The sequence below is a fragment of the Ostrinia furnacalis genome, unplaced genomic scaffold (assembly GCF_004193835.3).
Source record: "Ostrinia furnacalis isolate ACB-3 unplaced genomic scaffold, ASM419383v2 OfSCF0312, whole genome shotgun sequence".
Classification (NCBI taxonomy): Eukaryota; Metazoa; Arthropoda; class Insecta; order Lepidoptera; family Crambidae; genus Ostrinia; species Ostrinia furnacalis.
In genome coordinates this window covers 102499-119330 of record NW_021130551.1, presented here as the reverse complement: position 1 = coordinate 119330, position 16832 = coordinate 102499, and the positions used below count along the sequence as shown (strand labels likewise).

Here is a 16832-nt window from a genome sequence, read left to right as displayed (position 1 = left end):
GCGTAACTATCTATTTTTTGAAGAAGTGACTCTGGATCCTTCTAAAGAAACATTTTTGGGGTAAAAACCTTTACTATAATGAAATGAAGTTTAGAACTAGGCTTTTGAATGGTACCAATATTGGTGTGAAGTGGGGATGCATACGTTTGAAAGTGCTTGTCGCGGGTGGTGCGATTTATTTGCTGTCGAGTGTATTAGAGAAAAGGGGGCATGGTCGGAGAGAGAGAGAGAGATAGGGAAAGAGAGAGGGAAAGGAATAGGGGGCGGAATCACAGAGAAAAAAATAGGGGGCGGGATCAGATTGTGAAAAAAGGGGCTGAAATCAGAGAGCATGACTATCAGAGAGAGATAGATAGAAAGGAAGAGAGGACGGGACCTGAGACTAAAAAGCAAGTACTGATTAAGACTAAAAACTAAAGTGTGGGATCGAAGTGTCCTACACTATTATAAATAGCCACAATAGTCGAACGGTGAAAGGGTCGGACTGGCCGACTCGTGGTCCGGGGAACGCGGGTTTGGTCCACGCCGCCGCTCGACTATTGTGGTGAGCTCACTCGTGACACAAGCATATTGAACTTAGTACGAGGGGCTAACGGGAGTATTAGCAGGCCTGTTCATCTCCGCGAGTTTACATCGAAAACAAAACACGCACGATGGCCCACCTACAGGATACTATTCGACAAGGCCTCACATACGAGCGAACATTGACTCACGCACGCGTATTCTTGTGTATGATGGAAGAAAATAAAGAAAATGGTGTACTAAATACTGTGCAGTATTTAACTGCCTAAATAATAATAAAAACACACAATGTACTTTTTTAAGTTGCCTCAAGACACTGAGAGGTAAATAAGTAGTTAATATTATTCATGATAATTCATGCTAAATCATGTATTTCCTCCGCCATTTTCCGCAGTTTGGCACCTCACGTCACATCATTTTACCGAAGTCAGCCCTATAGCTTCGGCGCAGTGCCGATCACTGACGTTTGTCAACAAAATGGTGCTTGAGACAGGCTAAATTACACCATATTGTTAATGACATTGAGTATACATTTTTTTAAATACCATCGCGAAGCAAAACTTCTGTACGTAGTACTTATTATTATTCTGTGGTATTAGTAAATAGTTTAATAACAAATCACTAATAATCTTTAAAAAAATAAACAATAAAAAGAGAAAGAGAGAGATACTTACCGAGAATATAGTTGAACTGCGCAAGCTGTGCGTTGCGCACTTTCTTGTTGAGCGTGTCGCCCGCGTCCGTGTCTGCTTCCGACATGAAGCCCGCCTCGAACAGCTGCTTGTTCACCTGGAACCGTATTGTAAGTGTTAATAAGGTCCAATTTCGCTTGTAACGTCTCATAAAAGCAGAATACTGAAATATACGAAGACGCTAACTCTGTTCATTTTCAATCATAGATGTTATTCTGTCGGATTAAAGCACTGGGTGAAAAATGGGCAATGTTTAGTATCCTTATTTCACTTCGGAACCATTTCATCTAGTTTCAATTTCCAGGTGAATGAGACATTGACAGATATGTCAAAATCCACCAATCATGCAGCATTTGGACCTCCCGTCTACGTATTGCCATCTGGCGGATTTTTCAATCGCGATAACCCTCATTGAGTCTACTAAAGCGGTCGAATTTGTTCACCTGGGTAAAATGGTGCCGAGGTGAAATGAGGACACTTAAAATTTCAATTTGTTCACCCAGCCCACCCCGAAACTTATAAAAATACTGCACTCACATGCTCGTTTAAAGTCTAGAGTAGAGACCAAACCATCCGCGGTATTCACCTATTACATATTTTGAAGTTTGGATACAAATCGCTGATTTGCGATCCTATTGAGTAATCGTTCTATCGAAATGACGCGTGAATACGGATTTAAGACTGTTTTTCAATAGGCCGCATTGGAACTTGACGTTTGGCTTGACAAGTTGACGTTTCTGACTAAAAAAAAAAATTGAAAGCATTTTTCTCGTCAACGTTGGGACCTTACCTTAGCAATAGAAACTAGTACAGAAACACGTTTAACGAACCTGAAGCGCGTACTCATCGAAGTTGGGCCCGATAGGTAGCAGACCTAGCGAGAGCTGAGCCAGAAGTGTACTGTTTAAAATAGAGCCTGTAGAAGCAAGGATTCTCTTCCAACTTACTTGAAGGGCGTACTCATCGAAGTTAGGTCCTATAGGTACCACGCAGACCTCCCGCGGTTTGACCAAAAGTGTACAAGGTCCTGTGTTCAAAGCAAGGTTTCTCTTCCAACTTACCTGTAGGGCGTATTCATCGAAGTTAGGTCCTATCGGTACCACGCAGACCTGCCGCGGGCTGAGCCAGAAGGGCCACTTGCCGGCGTAGGACTCGCTGAGGATCGCGATCATGCGCTCCACCGAGCCCAGGATCGCGCGGTGGATGATCACCGGACGCTTCTTGTCGCCGCTCTCGCTGTGAAAGGGAAATAGAATTTTTAATCCTAGACTGCATCCCACTTAACACCAAATTTGATTGTGGTCAAATGTGCCTTGTTATGAATAAAAAAAAACTGCTAATGCAATACATTCTTTTGGATATGCTAGTATGAAGATTAGATTAGATTTTGGGAATGAGCTTTACAGTTTCTATGGTAATTTAAGTTTTTTAAGTAGACTTAATTTTGAATACCAGATTCATCCTCTGCGGCAATTTCGGCCTCTTCTTGCCAGTAGGGCATGGCCTTTTGCGGTTCTGTCTCAGATTATGACTCGCTTTAGCAGAACGAGAAAATCAGCCCACACTGATTTTTTTTTTTAGAATATTAATAATTTGTATTGCACAAATTATATTATTATTTATTTATTTAATAACAATCTTAGCTCTAACATTACAGGTTACCCCAATGCGATGGAGTAGATTAATTAGTACTTATCTAACAATTAAAATTGCCGCTATGCCTATAACATAAAATAAATAATGATTGTGTTAGAAGTATTTTCACCACAATAGTCCAGTGGACGAAGGGGTTCGAATCGAATCAGCGTTTCTCGGATCTCAAGTCGGTCAATGCGACACCGTTAGGCTATTGGCGCTTTGTTGTAGCGGTCAAGCTTTAGATCCCAGCTACACAAGATATGCAGCGGTGTGACTGAGAGACGGGACTGGTCTGAAATCTGAATTTCTTACCTGACGTAGCTGAGGTTAAACCGCTCCGGCAGTTGGAAGTCCAACTGTATGGTAGCGCACTGGTGTGCGCGGCGCAGTGCGTCGTGGATAGTGACGTCGATCTTGGGCCCGTAGAAGGCTCCATAAATAAATAGGTTTTCTTTCTTTCTTACCTTCTTTATGTCGGTAAATTCTTTGCGCATACTCACTAAATCTGCGTAAGAAGACTTCCGCTAAAAAGGCGGGGCCAACACACTAAATCCCGACGGTGCCCAATGAAACGCAGCCGCGAGTTATTGCCTGAGACGGAGCTACTTTAGGCTGTCTCGCTCTCGAGCGTCGAACGAGCCTCTCCGGCTTTGAAGGCCCTCTCTTCTGGGTTGCTACATAAATATGTTTTCTTTCTTTCTTACCTTTTATGTCGGGAAATGCTTTGCGCATACCCAGACCCACTAGATGCTCCCATCTGTGCAAGAAGACTCCCGCTACGAGAGCGGGAACAACACACTAACGCCCGTACTCACAAACATTACTATGAGGTCTCACAGTGTGCGCACAGGGTCAAACACGAACCAATCACAGAGCTGTATTCAACGCTGTGCGTTCGATTTGCTGCTTCACTTAAGCAAGCATCGTTTGTGAATATGACGGAGCTACCTCAGGCTGTCTCGCTCTTGAGCGTCGAGCGAGCCTCTCCGGCTTTGAGGGTCATCCTTCTTTATTTCTCTTTCTCACCTGACATAGCTTAGGTTGAACCGGTCAGGCGACTAGAAGCCTAGCTGTTTGGATGGTGATATGGCGTAGGGTTCAGCTGCCTAACAAGCTAAATAAACATTCTTTCTTTCTTATAGCTTGGACATTCATCCGCAGTTCTCAAGCTATGACTCGTTCTTGAGCGAGCCTCTGTCTTTAGGCTTTGAAGGAAATCCTCTCCTTTTTTTTCTTTCTTACCTGACGTAGCTGAGGTTAAACCGCTCGGGCAGTTGGAAGTCCAACTGGATGGTAGCGCACTGGTGTGCGCGGCGCAGTGCGTCGTGTATAGTGATGTCGATCTTAGGCCCGTAGAAGGCGCCATAGGGTTCAGCTGCCTAACTTGCTACATAAATAGGTTTTCTTTCTTTCTTACCTTTTATGTTGGGAAATGCTTTGCGTATGGCGGATGGGGACGACCAGTGGGCTATATGGGACTCCTCCCTAGAAGGGCGGGGCCTAACCACTAAAATACCCGATGATGTCTACCGGAGTTAAACGAAACGGAGCCGCGAGTTATTGTCCTAGCTAAGGCTGGTTTTAGTGTCACGCGGACCGCCCGGTGCGGACCCGCTCCGCACGGCCAATCTGTATGAACTTCTAGGGAGCGTTTTAGAGTAATGCGGTCCGGAGGTCCAGTTCATACAGATCGGCTGTGCGGAGCGATCCGCACTGACAGTCCGCGTGACAATAAAACCAGCCTTAGACATTCGTCCGCAGTTCTCAGACTATGACTCGCTTTCGAGCGAGCCTCTCCTCCGGCTTCGATGGCCCCATCAATCTTTCTTTCTCTTTCTCACCTGACATAGCTGCGGTTAAACCGCTCAGGCGACTGGAAGTCGAGCTGTTTGGAAGGTGATATCAATCTTGGATCCATGAAAGGCGCCATAGGGTTCAGCTGCCAAAACCTGCTGAGTAAATATTCTTTCTTTCTTCTCACCTGACGTAGCTAAGGTTAAACCGCTCCGGCAGTTGGAAGTCCAACTGTATGGTAGCGCACTGGTGTGCGCGGCGCAGTGCGTCGTGTATAGTGATGTCGATCTTGGGCCCGTAGAAGGCGCCATCTTGCGGGTTCAGCTGCCACGGGCGACCGAACTTCTTCAGGGAGTCTTCTAACGCCTGCAAGGATTTTTTTTTATTTACTCGTCTGTTCAACTTCTTATCGTGTCAACAACAAACCTACAGTGTCAACCTAAAACTCCACAAGAGTGGCGTTAACAGTCTGTTTAACTGAGTGCGTATTACCAGGCCTGTTCATCTCCGCGAGTTTACATCGAAAACAAAACACGCACGATGGCCCACCTACACGATACTATTCGACAAGGCCTCACATACGAGTGAACATGTGACTCACGCACGCGTATTCTTGTGTATGATGGAAGAAAATAAAGAAAATGGTGTACTAAATACTGTGCAGTATTTAACTGCCTAAATAATAATAAAAACACAGAATGTATTTTTTTAAGTTGCCTCAAGACACTGAGAGGTAATATTATTCATGATAATTCATGCTAAATCATGTATTTCCTCCGCCATTTTCCGCAGTTTGGCACCTCACGTCACATCATTTTACCGAAGTCAGCCCTATAGCTTCGGCGCAGTGCCGATCACTGACGTTTGTCAACAAAATAGTGCTTGACTCTTGAGACAGGCTAAATTACACCATATTGTTAATGACATTGAGCATACATTTTTTGAAATACCTTCGCGAAGTAAAACTTCTGTACGTAGTACTTATTATTATTCTGTGGTATTACGCAGTAACTGCTGAACATTTGATGCGGCTACTACAGTTTGGTCATATCTGTCGAAGAACCGATAACCGGGGTAATCAAGTTCTTGAATGGAAACCGTTGCTCGGCAAGCGTATTGTAGACCCAAGACGCATTCCAGCTAGACAAGATGAATACAGGGTAAAATGACGCATATTATTAAAGGCCTATGTCCAGTCGAGCTGAGGCCAACGATCTCTGAAGGTCCCGGGAAGTACCTGGATACATGCAGAGCTAGACCGTTCGCTGTGAGAATCCTTGCGGGAGGCCTTTGCCTAGCAGTGGACGACATTTGACCGAAACGAATATTCAGCAATGGACTGCTATGCCGAAATGAATGTTCAGCAGTGGACTGCTATGCCGAAATGAATGTTCAGCAGTGGACTGCTTTGCCGAAATGAATGTTCAAGCAATGGACTGTTATACGATGATTGATGGCGTACCTTCTCAGCCTGGTTCCAGGTGGCCAAGTCTCCGAGGTACTTCTCAGGGCGAGTGGATAACTTCAGCTGGAACGTGAACCCGAAAGTCGTGTACACGTGGTCCAGGAACTCCAGACACTTCACCTGGAGACAAACGAACAGTAGTAAATATGTGAAAGCGTAAAAACAATTTGATGGATGAATTTTATCCTTGGACATTTTACACTGCGCCTCTAGTTCCAAACTAATCAAGGCTTATTCCCGTGTAAAAACCCAGCCAACGAAAGCCAAGAATTTTCCTAGGAGAAAAAACAAAGTGTAATTGGACCTGGAACCAAATCTGGTCTGCAGAAGACTTCGAGTCTTATTCCAACATAAATTGCCATGCGCAGATTGCTTTGTAGATAGTTTTAAAGAGCAACAACTTTATATTATTATGTAGTTGCTGAAGTATCTCACCATATCGTCCTCAATATGTAGCGGCGTGCAGAATATGTGCGCGTCGTCTTACTGGAAGCGTCCCACCCGCGTCGCTTTATAGATGGGACTAAAGGGCCGCAGCCTTATAACTGAATCCCTAGAACTTTAGGACCATAGTCTTATATTTGACTTCTAAAACTTACCATTTCGTCTTCTATTTGCTGCGGCGTGCAGAATATGTGTGCATCGTCTTGCTGGAAGCGTCTCACACGTGTCAGTCCGGTCAGCGCTCCGCTAAGCTCGTTGCGGTGTAATACTCCGAAGTCCGCCATGCGGAGAGGCAATTCGCGCCAGGAGCGGTTGCGGTTGTCAAAGATTAGGCTGGAATTTGTTTATCTTCAATTAGATATGGTTTTGAAAAGTAGGCAGTAGGTAGGTAGGTTACTATAGCATTTTTTTAAATTGAAATATTATTTTTCTATCCATGATGACTTATTACGTTAATACACAAGACTTATGTATCAGATACTGTATCAAGTGAGTACATAGGCACGAGCCCGCTGCTCGCTGCTCGCGCGTGGTTCGCAGGGAGATCGCAGCGACCCGTGAGTGGCGGTATCACTGCGAGCACAAAGGCGGCTCGCAGTAGGATTCAGGAGCTCGCAGCCAGATACGCGATGACCGTGGACGAGCCGTACTCACTTGAAGGTTGGTTACGTTACATGCTACGTTACGTGCTACATGGCAGGTAAGTACCCTGCCCAGTGGCCTGACGTCTGCCATAGCTTAGCGTTGTACCACAGAATAATAATACGTAGTACGTACAGGTTTTCTTCGCGAAGGTATTTAAAAAAATGTATGCTCAATGTCGTTAACAATATGGTGTAATTTAGCTTGTCTCAAGAGTCGAGCACCATTTTGTTGACAAACGTCAGTGATCGGTACTGCGCCGAAGCCCAAGTGAGGTGTCAAACTGCTTAAAATGGCGGAGGAAATACATGATTAAGCATGAATTATCATAAATAATATTAACCACTTATTTACCTCTCAGTGTCTTCAGGCAACTTAAAAAAGTACATTCTGTGTTTTTTAAATTATTTATGCAGTTAAATACTGCACAGTATTTAGTACACCATTTTCTTTATTTTTCTCCATCATACACAAGAATACGCGTGCGTGAGTCAATGCTCGCTCGTATGTGAGGCCTTGTCGAATAGTATCCTGTAGGTGGGCCATCGTGCGTGTTTTGTTTACGATGTACACTCGCGGAGATGAACAGGCCTGGTTGTACGCCAACAGTGACGTCACTCACCAGTGTCCGGGGCAGTTCATGGGCTTGAGCGCGAAGGTCTCCTTCTCCACGTCGAAGGAGAACATGTTCTCTGCGTAGTGCGCCCAGTGGCCTGACGTCTGCCAGAGCTTAGCGTTGTACATGTTGGGCGATACCACCTCTTGGAAACCGCGGGCACTGCAAGAAAGATGACAATAAACAGTTTGACACCATACCCCAATAATTCGAAACCACAACTTTTTTTAAAATACCCTTCATTCTGGTCTTAAAAACTTAATTAATTTTAAATTAACTGTAAATTACGATTTTTGTTCGCATTGTAATTGAAAAAGAGTAGTTTCATTGAGTTGACAAAATAGTGACGTCACTTGCTTGTAGTGCCATACAAAATCTATGGGAGAGTTTCGTTTTGACAGTTTTAAAAAGTACGTCAATTGACTGGTGGTGTCAACATGTCTATTCAATAAAGGCGAAATTAGCTCAACAGTGTCGGTATTGGACTGCCGATTGAACGCATTTGGTGAGGTTAACAGGATTTTTTTTTGCACAAATAATTGTGACCCTCACCGATCCAAAAAGCAAAATAAATTGTAAATTAGGGACCGTATCAGTTGGCGCCACTGACGGACGAGTAACATTAACAATTCTGCAATCAGTTCATTTGCGAATAAAGTTAGTATGATTAGTTTGAAATCTTCGAAAACACTTCTACAAAACAGGAAAACATTGGTTGTTTTGTTTGTTTGTTTGTAATTAATAGGCTCTGAACTACTAGATCGATTGGAATAAATCTACTATTAAGATCTTACATTGCCGCTGATGAAAATTAACTATAGATGTTAGAGCTATTTCGTTGGCGGTGCGAAGTTCGCCGGATCAGAAATTTGATAAATAGCTAACTCACCGGTACTGCTCCCTGATGAAGTTCACTAGCGTGTTGTAGATGTGAGCCCCGCGCGGCTGGAAGAAGCAAGACCCGGGCGACAGCTCGTGGAAGAAGAACAGCTCTTGTTCCTGAAGACATAGAGGTTATAATGGTGAAAGAGTTTTGAAATTGATAGTCATGGAAAAAATAAAATACAACAGTAGTGTTAGGTAAATTAGTATACTCTAAAGCCCGGTCTGCGAGCACGTAGAATTTTGTCCAATAACCCCAAGCTACCCATCCTTATCGCTCGCGCGTAATTATGTTGCTGTCGCGCTCGCTCACTCACTGCGGGCGCCCGTCGCACAGTGGCGCCAAATGCTGAGCTCAATAATTACACTACAGGATCTCAGCTATAATCTGGTCTGTGAGCAGGTAGAATTTTGTCCAATGACCCCAAGCTACCCATCCTTATCGCTCGCGCGTAATTATATTGCTGTCGCGACTGTGCGACGGGCGCCCGCAGTGAGTGTGCTCTCACCATTTGGCGCCACTGTAATTTAAGGTCTTTTCACTCACTTTTAGCTAAGACATTGGCACCAACCTGTGTGAGCGCTGTAGCTGTAAGATGTCAATCATATTTGCATTCACCAGTGAGGCCACTATAGATGAAGTTACAACAGACCTCATTGAATTGGCAAAATAGCGACGTCAGTAGCTTGTATTGACATACAAAATTGTTTTTGGCAGCACTGTGAATGACAGAACTTTACTTTTTAGTGGCGCCAATTAGTGAGCGCAAATGCGGTAGCACTCATTAATTTAACGAAATGGTAACGTAATCGGCTTGTATTGAAACATACAACTATCAAGACTATGGGAGAATAGCATTTAGGCAGCTTATAAAAATGTATATCTGCCGTGATTATAGGAAAAAAAACTATGAGAGAAATAGTATTTAGGCAGCTTATAAAAATGTATATCTGCCGTGATTATAGGAAAAAAAAACTATGAGAGAAATAGTATTTAGGCAGCTTATAAAAATGTATATCTGCCGTGATTATAGGAAAAAAAACTATGAGAGAAATAGTATTTAGGCAGCTTATAAAAATGTATATCTGCGGTGATTATAGGAAAAAAACAAAGTTAAAACGCCTACCTTGCCGATCTTCCTGTGGTCCCTCTTAGCGGCCTCCTCCTGGATGAACTCCCACTCCTTAAGCTGCTTGGGCTCCGGGAACGACACGCCGTAGATCCGCTGCAGGCTCTCCGCCTCTGCCTTGCCCTCCCAGTATGTTGCTGAGCTCTATGACAATAGAGAAAGATAAAAACTACAAATTAAATATAAAAATACATGCATAAAATCATCTTTAAAATGTTCAAAATTACGATGGTCGTCGTTTCAGCCGAAAGACGTCCACTGCTGGACAAAGGCCTCTCCCAAGGACTTCTACGAAGACCGATCCTGCGCCGCTCGCATCCAGGTACCTCCCGCGACCTTCACCAGATCGTCGGTCCACCTAGTGGGAGGCCTGCCCACGCTACGTCTTCCGGCTCGTGACCGCCACTCAAGAACTTTCCTGCCCCAGCGGCCATCAGCTCTCCGAGCTATGTGCCCCGCCCACTGCCACTTGATTTTAGCGATTCTGCGGGCTATGTCAGTCACTCTGGTTCTCCTACGGATCTCCTCATTTCTGATTCGCTCACGCAGGGAAACTCCGAGCATAGCACGTTCCATCGCTCTTTGGGTGACCTTGAGCCTTCTTATGAGGCCCATAGTAAGCGACCACGTCTCAGATCCGTATACCACCACACCACACGAGTTTACACTGATTATAGTGTAAACTCTTTATAACATCACTCAATCTAATTACAAACTCCTTATAACAACGCTTTTATTGGTTTACCTTGTTTTCTATCCTCTCTATTTAACTTCCCCTCTCTAAAACGTCAACCCCTGTGTCGTAATATGTATAGAGTCTACCCTTATTTAATTTTCTTTACTTTTAAATACTGATCACTGACTTCAGTTTATCTCGCGTAAGTATCTTAACAAAATGCTTTGTACCATTCCGAAACATTAATGCAGAGGCAATATAATGCGAAAAAAATGGTAGCCTACATACTTTTCCAATGTCTAACTAGAAGTAGCCTATCTCTATAATAATATTTACCAAAATTGGTTCAATATAACTGTGAAAAGGTAAAGACTGACAGAGTAACTCTTGAGTTACGCTTTAATTATTAAAGCATTAAAGTTTAATAAATAAATTAAGACTTACCTTGGTGACTTTGAGCGCCTTGACTTTTCCAGTGTGCCTCACGTGTGGGCCTCTACATAAATCTATAAGTGGTCCGCACCTAAAAACATTACATAGTAAATAAACAGGGAAATTATGTAACTAAATTTAAATGTATAAAGAACATAAATATCTTTCAAATTACCTGTACACAGTAGTGGTGGGGGTGTCCACTTTCTCTTTGAGTATCCGCACTTTGAACTGGTTGTAGTCGAACATTTCTAGGAGCTGTTCTTTAGTGAGCTCCAGCCGTTCAAACGGCTGCTTCTCTTTAGTTATCTTCTTTATTAAGCTTTCTAGCACAGGGTAGTCTGTGGTTGATACCTAAAACGAGAAAGATTTTTTTTACATAAGCTTGGGTGAACAGGAAAAGGTCTAACAAATTGAAGTAGCAACATAATTACGCGCGAGCGATAAGGATGGGTAGCTTGGGGTCATTGGACAAAATTCTACGTGCTCAGAGACCGGGCTTTAGCTACACTAAAGTTTTTAAATTTTACTTGCTAAAAGGTATATTACTACTAATATTCAGAAAATTGAATAGTCAAAAAATGAATGAAGTGAATAGCATATAAACTGGAACTTACGCCTTTTTCAGGATAATACATGTCGTAATAGAAGCCCTCTTCAATTGGCGGTCCATAGCACAAACATCCTCCATATACCTAAAAAAAAAAGTTAGATTCCGTTAACGCTAGCTAGGCCAATACAATAATGGAAATCTCACAAAAACAATAAATAAATCATCTATGTCACTAGTTACGAGTATGTCATCATCGTATTTTTAGACAGTCCAGTGCTAGACATACGAGGGCTGCACTAAAAGTATCGGGAATGGAATATTTCCACTGTTCCAGTCATATTAAAATCTATTTAATTGCAAACTCCAGGGTTTTAAAAATCGTATACCATTTATTTATTTAAAAAAAGATTCTCGGTCGTATCACAAGGTCTTGTCAAACTTGTTTAGTCGTTGAGAAAATGGAATTGACTCGAGAAAATTCAAGAGCGATGATTTATTATGACTTTTGAAGTGGTTTAACACAAAAACAGTGTGTTGACCGGATGATTTCTGCATTTGGTAATGAAGCCCCATCCAAAACCACAATTTATCGCTGGTTTCCTGAATTTCAACGTGGACGTGTCAAGCTCAGTGATGATCCCCGTCAAGGTCGTCCAAAAACTGCAGTCACCTAAGAAAACGTTGATGCTGTGCGTAAGCTGATTGAAGAAGATCGACATGTGATATACCGCGAAATTCAGGCAACTTTAGACATTGGCATGAGTCAAATACAAATAATCTTGCATGAACAATTAGGTGTAAAAAAGTTGTTTTCCCGATGGATACCGCATTCGCTCTGTGAAGAGCAAAAAGCGGCTCGCGTTACTTGGTGCGTCAGAACTCTCGGGAGATTACATGCAGGATCCTCAAATGCTGTATACAACATCGTATCAGGTGACGAATCATGGATATACGCGTACGAACCCGAAACAAAAAACCAGTCACGAGTTTGGGTGTTCGAAAATGAATTAAAGCCAACAAAAATTGTTCGTTCACGGAGTGTTGCAAAAAAAATGGTGGCCACGTTTGTCTCCAAAACCGGCCATGTTGCGACTATTCCTCTTGGGGGACAAAGAACGGTTAATGCAGATTAGTATGCTAGCATTTGTTTGCCACAGGTCGTTTCTGAACTCCGTAAAGAGAACTGCAACCGCCGCATCATCCTCCATCACGACAATGCGAGTTCTCACACCGCGCACTGAACAAAAGAGTTTTTAGAGCAAGAAAACATAGAATTATTAGTCCATCCGCCGTACAGCCCCGACCTAAGCCCTAATGATTTCTATACTTTCCCTAAAATAAAGAATAAATTGCGTGGTCAGAGATTTTCATCACCTGAAGAAGCTGTGGAAGCCTACAAAACGGCCATTTTGGAGACCCAAACTTCCGAATGCAATGGTTGCTTCAATGATTGGTTTCGTGTATGGAAAAATGTGTCAAATTTCGCGGAGAATACTTTAAAAAGCAATAAATACATTTTTAAATAGTAATGTTGTTTCACTTCCTTGATTCCCGAAATTTTCAGTGCCGCCCTCGTAGCAATCCCCTAAACCTAGGCGTAGACCAGCGACTTTTGGTTGGCCGATAGTTGAGTCGGGCTGTTAATCAGTATGGAGATGTATGAGTGCGCACATTACACCGATTTGGTATCGGCCGATTCTTCATACAAATTAAAATCGGGCCCAACTATCGGCCAATTAAAAGTCGGTATTCTGCGCCTAGGCTAAGAAGCGGGGCCATAAATCACAAATAGAGGTACATATTTTTACTATTCATCCCTTGCCAGCTATCTTCTCCTCTTTGAATGATGACTTATTTCATCATCTTTATACCACTTACATCATATCATTTTTGTGATTTTGTTAAACTTTATTTAATACAATTGCATAATCTAAATTGTTTCCCCTTACTAATAAAAAGTTACACAGTAGTTGAACACTGTTTTAAAATGACATTTCCATACAACGTCACTTTAAAACACTGTTCAATGAGCGTGTAAGTTTTATTACTAAGGGGTTTATTACAAAAAAGATCAAGAAACTCACCCTCTCCATAGCTTCACCCAGCATATGAGCAGATGAGTGCCAGAACACAGCTTGAGCGTCCGTATTATCCCACCTGAGCAGCTCCAACTTGCAGTCTCCCTCCAGTGGTCGGTCGAGGTCCCAGAGCTCGTTGTTGACTCGCGCGATGATGGTAGAGTCTGCCAGGCCCTGGCTGCAGACGAGATGGGCTGTCATTAGGTTCGGGGGGTGGATGTGCGGTGGAGATGTTTGGTGATATGCGACTGGTTTACGCTGGAGATACCTTGCTTGTCATTATTCTCTTTTCCGTTTAAAAGATAGGATATTAGAACCAAAGCAAACAGGAAAATATACAATATCAGCTAGACAGACTGGTCTGAATTTTTAGATTAACTCAAAATGTTTATTTGAAAATTTGCTACTGTTGGAAAAATATTCAGAACTGAAACTTCTGTACAGACTGATCTAATCATATTGGAATTTCTATCTTTTCTATTTCTAAAATATGAGAGTTATTCCTATTTTCACCATCAACCCCTAATTTTTAAGTGACCCCTATTATAAAACTTAACAGGATTTTTGTTTCATAGGGGTCACTTAAAAATTAGGGATTGATGGTGAAAGCGGGCATGAGACTTACAAATTTAAATAATTAAAATAAGTATATAGGCTAGGAAAACATAAAATACCAGCCACATTTCAGTCAAACATCCCACCATATGGAAAGATACTTACAATTCACTCCAAAACTCGCTAGCGGCAAGTAAATAAGGCAAAATGTTATTTGATATTGTGTAAGTAGCAAAGGCTATGCTAGTGTCAGTGCAAAATATGTTACTAACCTTTTAGTTTTTGTATATTCAACAAAAATTCAAAATAGCACATTAAAACACTTGAGTAACTTTTAGTGCCTAAAAGTATCAAGTACTTTTTTAAATAATGCATGCAAAATGTTTTTGGCAAACTCAATGTCAATTTTCTATTTTTTATCATTGATTTGATAAAATTGACTGATAATTAATTTATTTTCATTAACCAATTAGTAATTTTACTCTCTAACAAATACAAGTTTCTAAGCTTTTAACATAATTTTTCAGTAGGTAAACCATAAATTAGACTTTTAAAGTGTTTGGTGTATGTTGGACGTACCTAATTCCTTTAGCAACGTCATATGGAGTGGTTCTCCAAGCACTCGCTGCAACGGTCTTCCCATCAGGCAGCGTCACCACGATGCTCATCTCCGGTTTGGAAGCCAGTTTCTCTGCATACTCTGCCTTGTACTTGTCCCACAGAGCGATGCGCTTCTGAATGTACTCTGGCCACGGGTTCAACTCTGAGACTCCGGAGGAATCTTCCGTCTTCTTCTTTTTCTCCTTCATCGCTTTAGTTTTAGACTGTTAGGGAAATTTATTTAAGGTTGTTTATTTCAGAATTAAATTTTTGCATAGATATAAAACTTTTAGGAATAAATTATAACCAATTATGAGCTCTAATTGCAGGGTCAGTTAATCACTTTCTTATTGATATAATGTATAGATAAATGGCAATAATCACTTTTCCAATAGTAGTCCTTTTAATTGATTACAGGATTTTGAATTAAATCACTAAGAGGAAAGAAATGAACTGAGAAAAAAAAATGATTACAATAGGAAGTCCACGTAATATAATTAAGACGGCAAACAACCAAGTTGAAAGGGTAATGCGTAAATATGGACAAACATAAGAGTACGTCTGATTATACAGCTGATATTTAAGAACACCAATTTTATGGGAAAGTAAATATCAAAGTTTAAACATGATTCATTCTGAACTAGGTCTACCGACCCATGTGGCAAAGCCCTCTTTGAACCGGCCCACGCAGCGTCCACGGAAGTGGAATAACTTTAGCATCACTTAAATAACGTACAGATGGAACATTTGAAACAAATTAAACTATTTAAAATATTGCCTTTTCGTTAATATTTAGGTTCTGAATGCCTTCCGCGGCGGTGTCACCCATTGCGCTCGTGTTCCACGTTTGACACTGACAGATGTGACAGCAGATTCGCTGACCTCACCAATGACAGCAAGCAAAGATTTTAGAAATGACAGATAGAGAAGAGATAGATCGCATTCCACATGCGTCGATGTGGTTTTTATTGGGCAGTGTCTCGAAATGATTTCAGGAAAATTAATTCCAAAAAAGTATATTATAAGCATTTATTAGTTAATTACAGTATTTGTTTACAACCATTGCAAGGGAGAGCGTTCGTTCCTTAAAAAGTTATGGCAGAATACAGGGTGTGTTGTGTTGAATACAAGGTATCGCTTATGGCTGAACCCTTGCTGAACCACTATTTGTGCCATACCTACTAAGCGCCAAATCCTATAATATTATTTTGAAGATGATCCTGTTTATGATCATTTTAGCAAAGAAGTTTTATAGTCCAAGATCCTCCAAGATCCAATGAATATAAAACTGAATGTATTCTTTTTACTATGAAGCTAGAAGGTGACATTAAAAATAAAAACAGAAGTGCACCATCTGTCGGGTGGACTTCAATTTTGGAGAGAAAATTTGTCAAACGATTGAGATGTGATCAACAATAAACATTAAAGCTCCTCAAATTCAAAATTTTAGTGTAATCTGACGCTATGTACACAATGTCACTCCAGAAGCCCCGGCCGCTGGATACTCTGAATCAGGTGATGACAGCGTTCAAACAGTTCGAGAAGAAGCTGGATAAGCTGCAAGATGACGTGAACTACCATGGACAGACGCTGACCGACCTCCGCATAATGGTCGCCAACTTAACGGCCCCAGCTGATGTCAGAATGACCCAAGATGGCAAAACCGAAATCCCGAAACGCCCTTCGAGGAAGACCACAGCCATACAGTACGAGTTTGATGAGCCTTTGAAGGTTAAAAGGAAGACTGCCATCCAGCCTCTTCCCAGCAAAATCAAGGCTAAAAGTTTTCAAGGCCCGAAGTATGGTTTGAGGATGTCTGGGATAGATGCGCCGTTCATGAACAAGATGCCTTCTTCTCCTAAAACTACGAAACATTCTGTGAGGCTGTCTAAAGCTGATGCTCCTCGTAAGGCTACGACGCTAAGGTCACAAAAAGCCAAGGTAGAAAAAAGGCGCAGCAAACCTAAGAAGTAATTGGATTGCACCTAAAATTACAGAGGCTACTTAAGCTCATCTTAAATTTACGCATTCTGATTCATCGTTTGACTTGACTCTAGTCCACTGTTAAATTGTTAAAAGTTCAGCTGATGAAGGTTGTTCTAGGGGTGTCAAA

At 41.9% G+C, this 16832-nt stretch overlaps 2 protein-coding genes across 2 annotated transcripts; one reads left to right on the top strand and one right to left on the bottom strand.

Annotated features, from left to right (window-relative positions):
• Positions 1-296: 296 nt before the first annotated feature.
• On the bottom strand, positions 297-15550 carry ThrRS (threonine--tRNA ligase). The gene is made up of 16 exons (XM_028313365.1): positions 15374-15550; positions 14699-14943; positions 13571-13742; positions 11551-11628; positions 11109-11287; positions 10946-11024; positions 9823-9969; positions 8703-8812; positions 7820-7975; positions 6711-6888; positions 6109-6231; positions 4929-5012; positions 4095-4189; positions 2276-2450; positions 1197-1311; positions 297-316 (listed from the first exon to the last, which is right to left on the bottom strand). The coding sequence occupies exons 1-16, from the start codon at positions 15437-15439 to the stop codon at positions 297-299; spliced, it is 2022 nt and encodes a 673-aa protein (XP_028169166.1). The 5' UTR covers positions 15440-15550.
• A 497-nt stretch (positions 15551-16047) lies between these two features.
• LOC114359043 (uncharacterized) lies at positions 16048-16758 on the top strand. Its single transcript, XM_028313287.1, has one exon. The coding sequence runs from the start codon at positions 16184-16186 to the stop codon at positions 16691-16693; it is 510 nt and encodes a 169-aa protein (XP_028169088.1). The 5' UTR covers positions 16048-16183; the 3' UTR covers positions 16694-16758.
• The last annotated feature ends 74 nt before the right edge of the window (positions 16759-16832 follow it).

Bases quoted from the DNA above. Each gene is read 5' to 3' on its own strand.
- ThrRS (XM_028313365.1), bottom strand. From the start codon at position 15,439: ATGCTAAAGTTATTCCACTTCCGTGGACGCTGCGTGGGCCGGTTCAAA. The intron at 11,025-11,108 runs GTAATTTGAAAG...TAATGTTTTTAG, and splicing joins CCCACCACTACTGTGTACAG to GTGCGGACCACTTATAGATT. The intron at 6,889-7,819 runs GTGAGTGACGTC...AACAAATTCCAG, and splicing joins ATGAACTGCCCCGGACACTG to CCTAATCTTTGACAACCGCA.
- LOC114359043 (XM_028313287.1), top strand. From the start codon at position 16,184: ATGTACACAATGTCACTCCAGAAGCCCCGGCCGCTGGATACTCTGAAT.